Source organism: Pan paniscus, chromosome 6 (genome assembly GCF_029289425.2).
Source record: "Pan paniscus chromosome 6, NHGRI_mPanPan1-v2.0_pri, whole genome shotgun sequence".
NCBI lineage: Eukaryota > Metazoa > Chordata > Mammalia > Primates > Hominidae > Pan > Pan paniscus.
The window spans coordinates 101,893,313-101,908,703 of NC_073255.2; the positions used below are offsets into that span (position 1 = coordinate 101,893,313).

Genomic DNA, 15,391 nt, shown 5'->3' on the forward strand with positions numbered 1-15,391 from the left:
ACGACACCTAGGCAATTTGGTGGGTACAGTTCTAAATTGCTGCTTATGACTATAATGAAGTATTATTGGTCTTTGTTCAGTGCAGGCAGTCCATTAATCCTATTTCCTGGTTCTTTGTCTTTTTTTTCCCCCTTATTTGACTGCTCATATGGAGTTGTTTGCGTAGGTACCTCATCAAGACTAATAAAGGTTTTTCTAAACTAATCTGATACTTCCAACTTTCTTTTGAATAAGCATGTTTCCTCTCATTTTATTTTATTAGCACAAAGAAACGGTTTCCACTATCTTTATAAATTAAATTTAAGTTAGGTTTACTTTCTAGTGGAACTACTGTTTTCTACCTTTTCCCGTAAAATAACTATCAGAAAATTCCTAGAATCATTATTCCTGGACAATGCTGAGTTTTCTATAATTAGATATTAATTAGAATAAAATTATTAGACCATCTATAAGACATGTTATACATATATTTATTAGTTAAAAACAACAAAGAAAATATATTTCCCTATCTTTTGAAATAATATGCCTCCAGATCTTACTGAGACCAATGAAAATGCTTAGAGATTTTATGTAAATAGAAAGGCAATTTAAAAAATATGCCAACACAATTTACACATTTACATAGTAAAAACCAAAGAAATTGGGAAATGACTATGTGTTTTATTTCTTTAATCATAAAATAGGAAGGCAGTAAAATTACTGGCATGTAAAAATTCTCTAGCAAATAACATGTTAAATATTTATTGTCCATATTGTAAGAGTATTATCGTGTTTATCATTGATTAAGATGAAAAAAATTACTTAAAATTTTTAAGAACATGTGTTTTTTAAGTTCTTATTTATTCATTCCTTTAAATAATCAAAGAAAAAATTAAAATCTTAAAGCAAAATAAAACCCCTTAACTCTGAGAAAAATGTCTGGATCAAGAACCATGATTATTCCTATTAATTAATTTATTATCATTTTTTGTGTGGCTTTTAAAGTGCAGAGACCAGCTGAAGAGACCTTATTTTACTGTGATGATAGTCCAGGGTGTCAGTTATCGAGCTTCTACTGAATAGAAAAGAATACTGTTTCTGGTTTCTCCCCACTCTCTGATTACTTCTTTCTAAACACCAATCTACTTTTCATCCCATTATTTTTTCTATGATTCCTGTTCACAATTTACTTATAGTTAGGGACATTTGTCACTGAGATAACACAATTTAAAAATCTACAATCATATAATCTAGAAATAATATACAGTTTTTCTGGTTCCAACTGATTCCTGTCCTTTTCTTCAAAACTTAAAACAATAATTTCCAATTTCTTGTTTTGAACTCTCTTGTACACACGCTTTCTAAGAGAAGACTGGGTGTATTTAGACAAAGGAAAGCTGCCTCATAAGTTGTCATGTCCTGCTTTCATTTTATAGTGAAATCCCCACTCTGTAGTTGTGATACTAGATTGAGAGCCTGAAAATCAATGGGATCCAAAAATTTGTTTAATCTAAAGGGAGATGGATAGTAACTCCTCCCTTACTCTATGAGTTAAACAATGGTTTTGAGATATAAAGACATTTTGGAAATATATGAATATGATCCTATAGATGTATTAAGACTTCTAGGGTTTTTCATTAGATAAAAAGTACTATAGTTTTATCCTGGAAGGCAGGGTTTTCACTTAATTTTGTTTCTTATAGCAGTTCCTTGAACCTAGTGGATGCTATTTGCATTTAAAAAAATGGAAGCTGCCAGAGTATATATTGGTAGCTACCAAATGTAGTTCATACACTGTGCTATTATCAGTGATTCTGGGAGGACTTATATCAGCAGTAGGGAAATGAGAAGAGAATAACATTCTGTGTAACTGGGGTGATTTAGAAACCTAAATTTTCTACAGGTAAATAGAAACATTGTTGAATGAGAGGAGAAGAGACTAGACTTGAGAATATAAAAATACTTACTGAACATCAAAAATTTAAAAAGAAACAAATTGATAAACAGTAACTGAAATGAATAGTTTAATCTCTGTAGAAGAATACCTAGTCTTAACTTCTCATTAATAATGTAGCTATTTTACCTCTATCATATTATATTACATAGTATCTTAATTGTTTTTACGGACAACCATATGGTCAGATATAAAATGGTAATCTGAGTATTCTTAGGAATTAATATATGTTCCAGTAACATTTTTTTAATGTTTTGAGCTTATAAAAAAGTCCTTAAGTATGTATCACCTGTAACTTGCATTATAAAATTGAGAGTTAAACCTTTGGATAGGAGACTATATGGTACAGTTTGGGGATATTTATTTCAGTTTGTTGATGTCATTGATTTTATTAAGATGATACATGTTTAATATAATCAAGTAATGACAAAAATCTCATCAGGAAATTATTATTAACCATTAGGAATTATTTTCTTTTTTCCCTTTCTTCCTTCCTCTCCTTCAACATTCTTTGCAGATTCCTTCCAAACAGCTGTTTTTATTCTTTTTTTCAATTTTGTTTTCTCTTAAGGATTACCTGTTTTCCTACCCTACAGAATATGTAATAATTCCAATTAATCAATGAGAATAGCAACACCAGTTTTCCATAAATACCCTTATAAATGTATGGGAAAGCTCTCTGTGATATCAAAGCCCTGGCATCTTTTGTTTATTTGTTGTTGTTGTTGTTTGAGACACGGTCTGGCTCTGTCACCTAGGCTGGAGTGCAGTAGCATGATCATGGCTCACTGCAGCCTTGACCTCCCAGGCTCAGGTGATCCTCCCATCTCAGCCTCCCAAGTAACTGGGACTACAGGTGCATGTTGCCATACCTGCCTAATTTTTAAATTATTTGTAGAGATTATTATTTGGATTTAAAATAATTCAGAGAAATCTGTAAACACGTTGAAAAGTTACATTTTTGATGAGTGTCTTATGCTATTAGCCTGTTAAATCGAACAATAATTAAAATTTAGCAAATCTTCAAGCAAAGTAATAAAAACCATACTTCTAATGACAAAACTGCACCCATATTAATTTATAAAATTACTACTAGAAACAAATTATGATTTATTTTAAAAGTATAACTCTATTTTTGAATAGATTTTTAAAGTAATAATAATAACAAATATATAATGGTATACAATTTAAAATGCAAAATGTATGTGATAATAAGAAAGTACCATAGGAAACTGATATATGGCTGAGAACAAGGACTTTGATATTCTCTTGTCTGATTTCTTTAGTCAGGTAGTAACCCATATATTTCTACCTTGAAAATGTTTATTTTAAGGGCATCTAGATACACATCTTCTTTACCAGTATTATTGGAGAAACATTTTTAAAGACCCTTTACCTGAATAACATTTTTAGTTGATATATGAAGCTTAGAACATTTTTAATGCTTTTTTGTCATGTGTAAGTAACTTAGCAATAGGTATGTCACTAAGCTTAAAAAAATGCTTTTTCTTTTTATGGAAGCAGAGTCGATTTACTTTCATCAAAATGAGCAGACACCATTAAGCAAGAATTCCTGTATGTATAGATTCAGTCTAAGGAAAGGACATAGATCACTATCACTTCATCTGGTCTTGTTTTCCCTACGCCACTTTGATTGCTTTCCTAGAAATATGTGGCTGCACAGTTTAATGAGACTGTGCATTTTACTACATTTTTAGCAACTCGGTATATTTATGTATTTTAATTGTTCCATTCATTAAAATTCTTACACAATATTAAGACAACATCAATTGAATTTTTTGATTTTTGTAGTAGTTATTTTTCCAAATGCATTACATAAATTAATTCATATGTGATTCTCATAACAACCAAATGAGAGAGAAACTGCAGTTATTCTCATTTGAAAAGAAGAAATTGATCACAGAGAGCTTACACTAGATCACAAAGAGATCTCTTTACAGTTGCCAAAGTCAGACAGTAGGTCTCCATGCTGTTAACAATCATCCCAAAGATTATAGTTGATGACCCCTCATGAAAAATTTAAATGTTAAACTGTGATGTAGCAGGAGAGTCATAAATGCAGTTAATGTCTTCTTAACCAATTTATTGAAAAAAATTTAATGGAGAATTAACCTAATTATTTATTTATTTAAGTTTATTAAGTTATAAGTATTGTACTTACTAGAGATAAATTAACACGTACAGAAACACATTTCATTACAATTTAGCCTTGGCTATTGTTTATAATTTCATTGTTTCATCTTCTAATTTTGTAAAACACAGTGTGTTTTATGATTTTAATACTAAAGCTAAAACTACTACTAGAAACATATTACATATTCCTGATGTACTAATTTCCCCACATAATGATAGTAGCTATCAATTAAAACATAATCAAATAGCTTGACAACATTTTAAGGAAGACAAGCATAAATTCCAGAGTTGTTTGTTGTATCAATTTACTAAATATGTATTGTCTACTTTGCATAGAGGTGTATATAGGTAACAGCAGCAGCAATCACAGTTAACATGAGCATTTACTATATTATCAGATACTGTTCTAATTACCCTATATACACTGTCTCATGCATTCTCAGAAAAACAGTATGAGATATTACTATTAACCCTTTCTTACAAACCATAAATGTGTGGCAAATATAAATAACTTAAATGACTCCCAAAGTCACATAAGTAATAAATGGAGGACCTGGGATATAAACTGAGGCAGATTAACTTTAGGGCCCATGAAGAGATTCATTAGTTTCTTATTTCATATATCGTAGGGTAAGAGGCTGGATGTTAGGCCCTGTGATAACTACAAACATACATCTATCTGGTCTTGGGGTTCAAAGGTGGAAACACTTAAAATCCCATGGGCAAATGGTAAGGCTATATGAAAAAGACAGCAAATTTGAGGGCCACCAGCTCTATTTGATTTGAGTATGGTAGAGTTTAATATTGGAGAGGTCACTTAGGATTAGATGATAAAGGTCTTGACAGGCAGCAGAATCTGGATTCAATTTGCTTGTAAATTGAGAGACATAAATGATTTTTGAACGGGAGAGTATTGTGATAGTAATCAGTGCTGTATTTAGGGAGAAATCTATCAGTTATATCTAAAAATAAATGTACATATGGCTTAAAGTGTTATGCAACTTATAAAATTAAGCATAATCAATAACTTTATTAAAATAAATTTTAATTAATAAAAAAATTGCATCCAGAATTTGTGCTAAGCCTGCAGACAGAATTTCTAGGTATAATTATCTAAATTGATATTTGTAAAAATAAATATGAGAAAATATATTCTCATAAGTCAATATTTCCCTCTGTCTCAGTATTCATTTTATAGGGCATCTGAGAATTATATCTTATATAATAGTAGAGTAGATATATGAACACATAGTTTATCAACACGGAAAGGCAGGTTATTTTGGAACTTTAAAAAATTTAAATATTATATGACCTTTTGAGATATTGTCATTAATATCTTCCACTGTGAAAGTTCCTGAAATCTTCTATTCTGAAAGTATTTGCATCAAACCTGCATTGAATATTTCATAATATTGTAAACCCATTCCTTTCACTCAGAGTGATTAGGGTATAACAAGTGGCTTTTTTTTTTTTTTCTGGTCAAAACTCTCCATTCCATTAAAATTCAATGGCATTGCTTCCCGTCATTCAGCTTGATCTGGGTAAAATCCTTTAATTCCCCAGCCCCTGCTGTTGGGGAGCTCTAGGCTCATCACACTTAACCTCTGCCTGGGCTTCTCAGAATAGAATTTGTTTCACCCCATTCATAGCTTCAATAGTTGAGCAAGCCACACGCAAGTGCACACTGGTCTTTTACCCTGAGCACACTAATCTGATTGTTTTTCCACTCTACAAACTCTGGGTCAACAATCAAGCTGCCGCCAGAAACTAATTAATTTGCAAACAGGCTTCTGTTTTCACAGAGGGAAAGCTTTTGAGAGCCATGTCAGGGAGGCCGGTCACACCATGGTTACATGCATTGTCATGGCATCCACTTCTCTTGGTAAATCTCTTGCTTGATGTCACTGCACACAGGAACCCAGATTACCCAGTCAGCAGTAAATCCCTATTGAGACCCACCAAGCTTTGAATGTAGTGACTCTAGAAGAGGAAATTGGTATAGACAGGCTGTGTATTCATTAAACTGATGGTGAGACAAGAGAGAAAAAAATGTAAAAAACAAGAGGAAAAAGGAAGCTGCCTTTGATATAAAGAATTGTCCAATATATTGTCTCATGTTTTGATCAACTTTCATTTAAAAAGCAGGATTACCTTGAGAAAATATAATAATACTTCTAAATCTTAGATTTCTACTCTCATCAACTGTTAATTTCAAAGTAAGAAATTCAAAATTTTCTGCCTATATGCCACATCTGAGAGTTGTATGTTTTAGCCCAACATTAAAAAAATTCAAATGGCAAATTTGAACAATTTTATTCAGGTCACTTTTCTTAGAAGCCCGGAAAAAATAAAACCGGTTTTCAAATATATTGCCATCAATGAGTTAATTTTTATTCCAAAGCTTTATTCATATTTCCTTATTAGTAATTTCAAAAAACTCACTAAAAGTCATTATGTTCCTTAGACAAAAAGTGACAGAGAAAGTATGTCCTTGATAAAGGATATCAAGTGATGGTATATTTTGGTAACTTTTAGCTCTTTATGAAAAAAAGATGTATTTAGTGATTTGATTAAATGTATTATTATTTGGAGAGTAGAATAATTTCATGGTGTATATTTATTGTTTAAAAAGATACATTTATAATGGCTGTGCATTATTTGTTAGGATGAAAATGTTTCTGAGTAATAGATTCTTGAGAAAACAAAACTACTAAGTTGTGTTTAGGTATAGACATAACTATTATTCTAAAGTTTGCATATTTGAATTTTCAGCATAATTTCAAGAAAATAACCTTAAGTATTCTCATTTTATTTCTGTGACTTTATACATTGATACTCCAGAATTGCTAGCTAATGCATACACTACTTACTCATAGAATACATAATTCAAACGTTTTAAAATACTGCATTCTTGTTTTCTTCTTTCATTGACTATAAAAACTAAGAGGACCTTTGTTGTTGCTGTTGTTTTAACTGAATGATCACTCAGCTTCTCTAACACTCATCTGCTCAAATAACCATAAAACAGGCTTATAGAGGGCTTTTTCCCCAAAGGTCAGCAAAATACTATAACTTGCTTAAGCCAAAGAAATAATCAAAAATGACATCATCGTAAGTCTGACATTATGCAAAACTAGATGATCTGTTTTAGTTATTAACGAAAATGCAATTGGATACTCTGACGTTTTTTATGTCTCCAAAGATAGTAAGATCGAAATAGTGTATTAAAAGAGCTGTACAAGTGATTTGAGGTTGGGTATCTGGTAATGTGTAATGTTAACTTGCGTATTCATAGTTTATTTGCAGTCATATGTTTCGTCACTGGGTCTAGTTTTCTAAAAGCGCATGTTGTGGAGAAATTTGAATCTTAAGAGAGTACAAAATATCCTAGTACATGACCACAGAGGAAGCTATGCTGATTCCAATAAGGGCAGGCCATCAGGGTATGAATATTACAAGAGAGAGGAAGTGAAGTGATGACTTGCATACCATTTCAATTACAGAAAAAGAGCAAGTGAGTTAGTCTATCTACAGGCACGATCCTTTTAGGAAATTCCACTAAAAGAAAACAGGTCTTCCTGAAATGAGTGGGAAGGCGTCACACTCCAGGCATTGTAATTAGGTCTGTTTGTGTTCCCCAGGCCTTGGGATCCATGTGGTTTCATATATTAAACCCGACTCTGGCTGCCCTTTCACCCTGACTCAAATATAATCACTCACAGAGTGAGTCAGGCCAAGCTTCCTAAGTGTGCTCCACCCAACAGAAGTGGGATAAAGGATACCCACATAATTAGCATTTATTAAGTGCTTACTACATACCAAGAACTTGCTCAGTGTTTTTTATACATTAATATGTGGTCATTTTTCCACAACAACTATAGGAGATAGGTAGTACCTCTGTTCATTTTATTAATGTAAGGGCCAAAGTAAAGTGAAACCCTGCCTCATTCTAAAGATAGTCTTTCTTCCAAATCATGTATCATCCCACTATTACTCCAAGACATAAACAATATTGGAAAACAGTCTCCATCAAATAAGAAAAATAAATGTGGGCTAGAAAAATAAACTGCTCTAATGAATGGTTAATATGGACAATAACTAGGTAGTAGTATTTTCATACTAAATGTTAAGATATCATTATGATAACAGCAGCATAAACTTATTTGTTTCCTTACTATAAATATACACAGAACAATTTTACTTTATTTCCACATTAAGCTGAAATTGGAATTGAAATTTGAAATCATATAATACTGAGAGAATTTATGTAGTACAAGAAAAAAATACTGGTACATCATGCCAAACCCCTAGCAGTATATTTTCTGAAATAAAACATTGTTATAACATTTAGAAACCCTAAATTAGGGTTTATCGTAACTAATGAAGATGTTTTCAGAACGTTATTACATGTTAAAATGTAAAATACACAACAGACTCCATTGTCTGAAGTTTCTTAATCTGAAAGTGTTATTCATTCCTAAATTTTCCTGCTAAAACTGAATTTAAACATTTATTGGCATTATCATATAAATTTTCTAATTATGAAAGTAGTGAAACTCCATTTTAAAAAATCAAGATATTTCAAGTTCCAATTTTAGAGAACTGTTTGGTTGTTTGCTTTTCCTTACCAGGAACAAAAATTAAAAGTCATCTAAAATAGGTGAACTGATTCTTCCAAAAGAGTTGAACTGATTTGAGAAAAATAAAGTCCTACGCTGAACTTAATTTTAATATTCCTGAAGACCTTTAAAAACTACTTTGCAAAGCAATGTGTTAATTCTGGAACACGTATGATTGTGTAGTCTATGCTGATGCCTCAAAACTCATTTATTTTATGCATGAATGTGTAAACATTGTTTTCAATTTTATTCTGTAATGGTATTTAATTTCACAAGGCTTGTGATTCAGAGTCCCTTGGTTCTATCCCAAACATATCTGTATCTTCCATCTTGCAGCAGTTCTGTTTTTTGCACCCTGTCAGATGTAACCTTTGTGCTAATTTGGAAAAATCAGTTCTCACGTTTAGTGCTGAGAGACTGATAACTGAATTCTCAAATGAACTACACATTTTCAGAGATGAAGTACAGAGCTGTGGACAATGCCTGTGTTTTCCCACAGTGTAAATTCTTCAGACTCAGCTGTCAACATGTGAGTGTGCAGCATAAAAGCAGCTTTAACTTGATGGGTTTTTTTCTCCAAGGCCATAAAAATGAAATGGATACTATACTCTCCTTTATGTTATTCCATCTTCTAATGAGATTTTGTTTCTCATGGACAGAGAAAGCCTTTATGCCCTTTAGGGTACTTAGTAGATCAAAGTCTTCTTTCTAAATAGAAAAACAAACATTTTCCCTCCCACACAAATATTTCAGTTTGAGAACAAACCAGATAGAAATGTTAAGAGAGTTTTTTTTTTTCCTACTAATTTTGCCTCTGCACACATCCTAGGTCTAATAATTTATATTGGATATTCTAGAATATTCCCCTGGGTTTTTGGAGTTCTGCACATGCTCTTCTCTTCATCTCAGCACCTTTTCATTTCCCTGGTGAGGCATCACATTTCTCACATGGTCACCCAGGTACCATGAGACCCCGTCTATCCCTGGTGGCAGAGGAACATTTGACTACATGTCTAATCCCCTTTGATTACCACAGTGTTTGTATGCAATCATCAATTATGTTAGGCATCATTAGCATTTTAAAGAATAAAGAAGTGATGCCAAATTTAGAGAAAACTTGGGAGAGCAAGAAATAAGGGAAGCTAAGAGAAGAGATTGAAAAAGAATGGGCTAGTTAATGATAAATACTGCAAGAGACATTGTCAAAGTAGAGATTAATAAAAAGTAATAGAAAATCATTAGTGTCTTTTGGAGGAATAATTTCATGGAAGTAATTATTGGATGAATGCCAGGTTTAAAGTAAAGGTAGTGAAACATTGAGGAAACAAGTCCTAACCAGGCTATGAACTTAGATATATTGGGACTTTGTGGCATACCATGAGAGAACAGTTTTGCATGGGATAAGTAAGATTTCAGCTTGGGGGAAGAAATCAGTGCTGAAAAAGAGATAAAGATAGCAAAGGAAATGTAAATTGGCTAAATTAACCAAAGAACATCAATGCCATTAAAAGCCAAGGCTGAAGGGTCAAACGTGGAGGCAGGGAGCATGCCTTTGTCACTACCACATGGAAAATTATAGGACATTCAGAAATGCTGTCATAGGAGGGAAGAGATGCTGATTGAGGTAATTCGAGGTATGTTTTATGTTTTGAGTAGTCACTTTGAAGTATAGGATCGATCAGAACAAAGGTTGTCACACAACTCATGGTCTCCTGGAATTTCAATGAGGTCTATAGGTAGACCTGTGATTTTTCTCTAATAACTAATGGAAGACAGAAGGGATGAACTAAATTTTGGGGTTCCTGGAATAAGGCAGGAAAACCAAGTGTGGCAGAAGTTCATAGAATGAGATATTCAGGCATCTTACGAGAACATGACTATAAACCATAAGCCTCTTTCTTATTAATGAATTATGTAAAACCAGGAAAAATTTCATGCTTCATTCTTATGAACGAGTTATATACAAGCAGGAAAAAATTCATGGAGGGATAATTGGAGATTGGGTGGCTTTATTTTTTAAGATTGAAGGTGGGTATAAATATAGATAATTAAGTAATGATAAAAACAACCATGATTAATATAGTAGGGACCTTTATAAAAATTTTTGGTAAATGTGTAAATGACTAAAAAAAAAAAGAACTCTAGGTAGAAGGATATAAAAGGATTGCTTAGTTAAAATTTTGAATAAGAGTAGTATTTATTTATTTTAGGTATATACATTTTGTGCATTTTCTGCTATGCCAAAATTATTTTCTATACTAAAAAGAAAAGAGAGTAATAGTAATAAATAATAATAAGCATCTACTTGATCAAGTAGTTAAGCCAGTGCCTGAAGTTCAGAAAACTGGGTTTCTGTTCTAAACAATCTTCTACTAGATTAGATAATAATCCTAACCTATAAATTGGGAGAGGGGTTTTAGGATGATTAAGATTAAATGTGAATCAAATGAAATCATGATTTAAAAGACATTTGAAATTTTGAAAAGACTATTAATATGTTATTCACACTGCAATAACATTCAATTTTTGACATTCACTAGTATATAAGATGATGTTTTCAAGGAAACAATAAGAGATGTAAAGGAAAAAAAAAAAACTACACTGTAAGATTTGTTGTGGTGCCCCCATAAGACAGAATTGGTAAGTCATCTTATCTTTTTCCATTTCCTCCCTTCCGTAGCTCCGGTCCAGATCTTTCTTTCCATAGCTAACTACTGAGAAACTTCAACTTTGGCACTAAATGAATCTTTCCTGAATATTTAATCTCTCCTTTCTTTCTTTGCCGAACTTTCTCACACCCACCATCATGAAGTCACCACCATTAGCTTAACTGCACAATAAATTTCAAGTCATATTGCATGTACTGTAAAAGAGTTCTCTAGTAACTTAATACAGTTACACATGTTACATGTCTATGTTCTTTCATAAACCACCTACCATTGAGCCACCTGGAATCATGCTGCTCTGTCCTGATTGGGTGGTGGTGCCCAAGAGTTCGGAAGATAGCAAAGTCTCGCCCCATAAAATCAGCTGCAGTTCCAGAGTATAATTCTCCATCTGTGTTGTGACAAAACCACATACACATTCTTTAATTCAATTAAGGCAAAAACAAAACAAAACAAAACAAACAAAATGCAAGTTTCATGTTATGACCATGTTAAGAGGAAAACTGAAATGCTCTCTGCATCATTATGCAGAGTTACTTATTTTTTATCCTTATTGAAGGATATGTCCTTATTGAAGGAAGTATTTTATCAAATACTTATTCACTGATTTAGTGTATGACTACTTATCTAGTACTTAGAAAATCTGAATAAAGTCTGATTCAGTGAATCTTGCTAAAACATAAAATTTTATTATTTTCTACTATGACCACTGACAAACTCACAAAATGGAAACTAAATTTATCATATCACTTGCTTTCATATGTGTAAAGTTACTATGGTTCTAATATCCTTATAACGTAGGGTAAGGTATCATTATAAAATCTTATTCATAGCTTTTATTCTAATGGCAATTAAATCTTTTATACACTTCTTTCTCAGTAGGATCTGAATTAATGAGATTTTGCTATGATTTAGAAATAACTAATATTTTTCTTGCCAGAATTTTTTTCTTGCTTTTTATTTTTTAATATATCTAGTGGGAGAAGTGTTTTTATTTGTTATAAGCTATCAACCAGTCCCAAAATAAGTCAACCACATGGCCTCATATATAGCAGAAATGTGTTTTAAGAAGAAGGAATTTTGACAAACCCAGATCATAATCACTCCAATGCAAGATTCCATCACTTTTTGACTCATTGCTACTTAAATTGAATTAACTCTAGGTCAGAGTTTAATAATGGAGGAATCATATCCAGACGGTAAAGAATAGAAGGGAAAAGACAAGAAGGGGGTAAAAGAGAAGTTAATATTTACTGAATTTCACTCTGTGTTTGTCAGGCAGTCGGCACTGGCTTGACACTTTCAAGTTATCTCATTTAGTTCTATTAACAATCTCATAATGTAAATAATGTTATCCTTATTTTACAGTTCAAGAAATTCAAGGTTGCTCAGCTAATGGCAAGTCAAGGTGAAGGTTCAAACTCAGGTCTGTTTAATCCCAAGCCTTTTACACTAAACCATACCACCTTTCAACAAACTAAAGTTTGTAAAAATTACTCTTTCTTTCTTGGAAACAGAAAGGACCTTGTATTATCTCTTCCAGAAAACATGTAATTGCCTTTCTACATACAGTGAATTATTTGAAAACAAAACAACAAAGGTTATACATTTTCCTTCGAATAATCCATGACAACTACAGTATATCTTAATATTATCTTGTTGATCGAATATGTTAATGTTTATTTGTTGATTTGGAAAATATGCAGATAATAAAGAGGGCAAAGATAAATTATAAGAAGCATTTGTGTAACATTACCATATGTTCACGTACCTAATTCTTACTTGCAAATAAGGGCTTTGCAATGTAAAATTTATATTCATAGTGGCCCACACCAAAGCAATTCCTTTGGTAGAACCTTTGTCTCGCTTATATGTCTGAATAGACTTGACTTTGGAGACCCTCCGGAACAGTGGAGAACAGTGACACAGAGAAAATCACTGAGCAACATAAACATGTTATTACTCTAAACATCCATAGACATGAATCTTATCTTGAAAACTGAGTTTAAAAATTTGATCTTTCATTTTGGATTGTTGTGACTCAAGATAAATAAAAAAGATGCTTAGATAATATATTGAGTATAAATTATTAGTAAGTGAATTGTTCTTGTATGTCATCCTAAATTGTCACAGCATGGTGTCTTTGGGATTCAAAAGCACTTTATACTTTCTTCACTTACTTAAATATCAAGTGTAAATCTGACTTGCTCTCACTAAAATATGCCTTTATTTTTAGAAATAGCCCTTTTCTGAAAATGCAAAAATGTTATGATAATCTATGTATCAATTTCAAAGCCACTTTGAAATACATAAATGCCTATTGTCTCCTTAATATTAACCAATATTCAAGCACCATGACATTTTTATTAAGGGTAATATCTAATTTTTTCCCAAAATATTAGCAAATAGATGATGTATTTTTAAACATCAGGTGAAGAGTTTGTTATTGGTCTGAGTGAATAAGAGGGTCTCAGTTAAAAGTGTATTGTCAAAACATCATGCAAATTTCAAACATTTTCATGATGGAACACCTGCGAGAAGATACCTTGTGTCTTCTTTCCTTAAAAAAATCGAAAAAATTAAATTACTGGTTGAACCTCTTTGCCTCTAAACCACAGTTAAAATCTAAAAATAGAGTAATTTAAAAAATGAAAACTGAAAAATTTAATATCAGGATTTAGTCAGACCATGTCAACAGGAGGTTTAATAGGAAATATTAGAGTACATAATGTAATTAATCAATCATTCTTGTCATTTAGCTTTCTTTAGGGTAAGAAAATCCATAATTATGATGTTTATTATATTTAAAGTCTATTCAAGAGGCAGTTGAAATAGTAAAATCAACAACTAAAAACTATTACTTGGATAGAAAAGGTGTTTGTCTCTCTCTTGCATTTGGTTGTTTTATAACATTTTTTATCCAACCTCATATTAGAAAGACAAAAATCAATGCAAATTAATGTAAAGGCAGAAATATTATTTTATTTCTCTTTTCACAAAAGGTAAGAAGGTCCTTCAGAGAAAGTAGAAAAGGTATTCAGTAAAAGAGCTACTCCATTTATGACTAAAGGAGAATTAAACATGTGACTTATAAACCAAAATAAGTATGCAGTTTAGGCACCAGTTGCCTCCAGCTATAGGAAATTACCTCCCACATGAATATTATTTTTGGCAAGAGTTAGATGATTTTATTGAACTGGAGGGTACCAGATGATTAAGTGGCCATGAAGGGCACATTCCCATCTTGTCCATGCTTAATGTCAGTAACTATTTAGTTGCACTGGGCCTTAGATCAGATTTCCTGGTGAGAGTTCTATGGGGAGTCTTAATAATGATGATTGCTCTAGATAAGGTATGACATCTTTGTTGTTTTGCCCAAAAACACAGGCAGTAGTATATTCTACCTTCTCTTATTTCTCATTAAGTAGAAATGTAATATCAACCCAGAGTATATGCCATTTAATAAACTTGAACATTTACATTCTGTGGCTTTGTGAAATAAACTAAAGATATCTGACTATAAGAAATTTACAGTACCTCAGTTGGCTTATTTTGGAGAATAGATATATTTTTTAAAAATGCCTATTCAGCAAACTTCCTTTATGGTTTCTAGGCCACTTATGAAGTTATCAAATTATATGTTGATTCTTTTTTTTTCATTTTTTTTATTATTATTATACTTTAAGTTTTAGGGTACATGTGCACAATGTGCAGGTTAGTTACATATGTGTACATGTGCCATGCTGGTGTGCTGCACCCATTAACTCATCATCTAGCATTAGGTATATCCCCCAATGCTATCCCTACCCCCTCTCCCCACCCCACAACAGTCCCCAGAGTGTGATGTTCCCCTTCCTGTGTCCATGTGATCTCATTGTTCAATTCCCACCTATGAGTGAGAATATGCGGTGTTTGGTTTTTTGTTCTTGCGATAGTTTACTGAGAATGATGTTTTCCAATTTCATCCATGTCCCTACAAAGGACGTGAACTCATCATTTTTTATGGCTGCATAGTATTC

General features: G+C 32.2%; 1 protein-coding gene across 7 annotated transcripts in view; it reads right to left on the bottom strand.

Moving 5' to 3' along the window:
* The window catches only part of SEMA3A (semaphorin 3A), a 553,763-nt gene that overhangs the window by 75,412 nt on the left and 462,960 nt on the right, over positions 1–15,391 (bottom strand). For all 7 annotated transcript variants that reach the window (XM_034964343.3, XM_063606267.1, XM_063606269.1 and 4 more), the window contains one exon: positions 11,644–11,763. In XM_034964343.3, the coding sequence (XP_034820234.1) occupies positions 11,644–11,763 (120 nt within the window). The remainder of the gene's footprint in view (positions 1–11,643; positions 11,764–15,391) is intronic.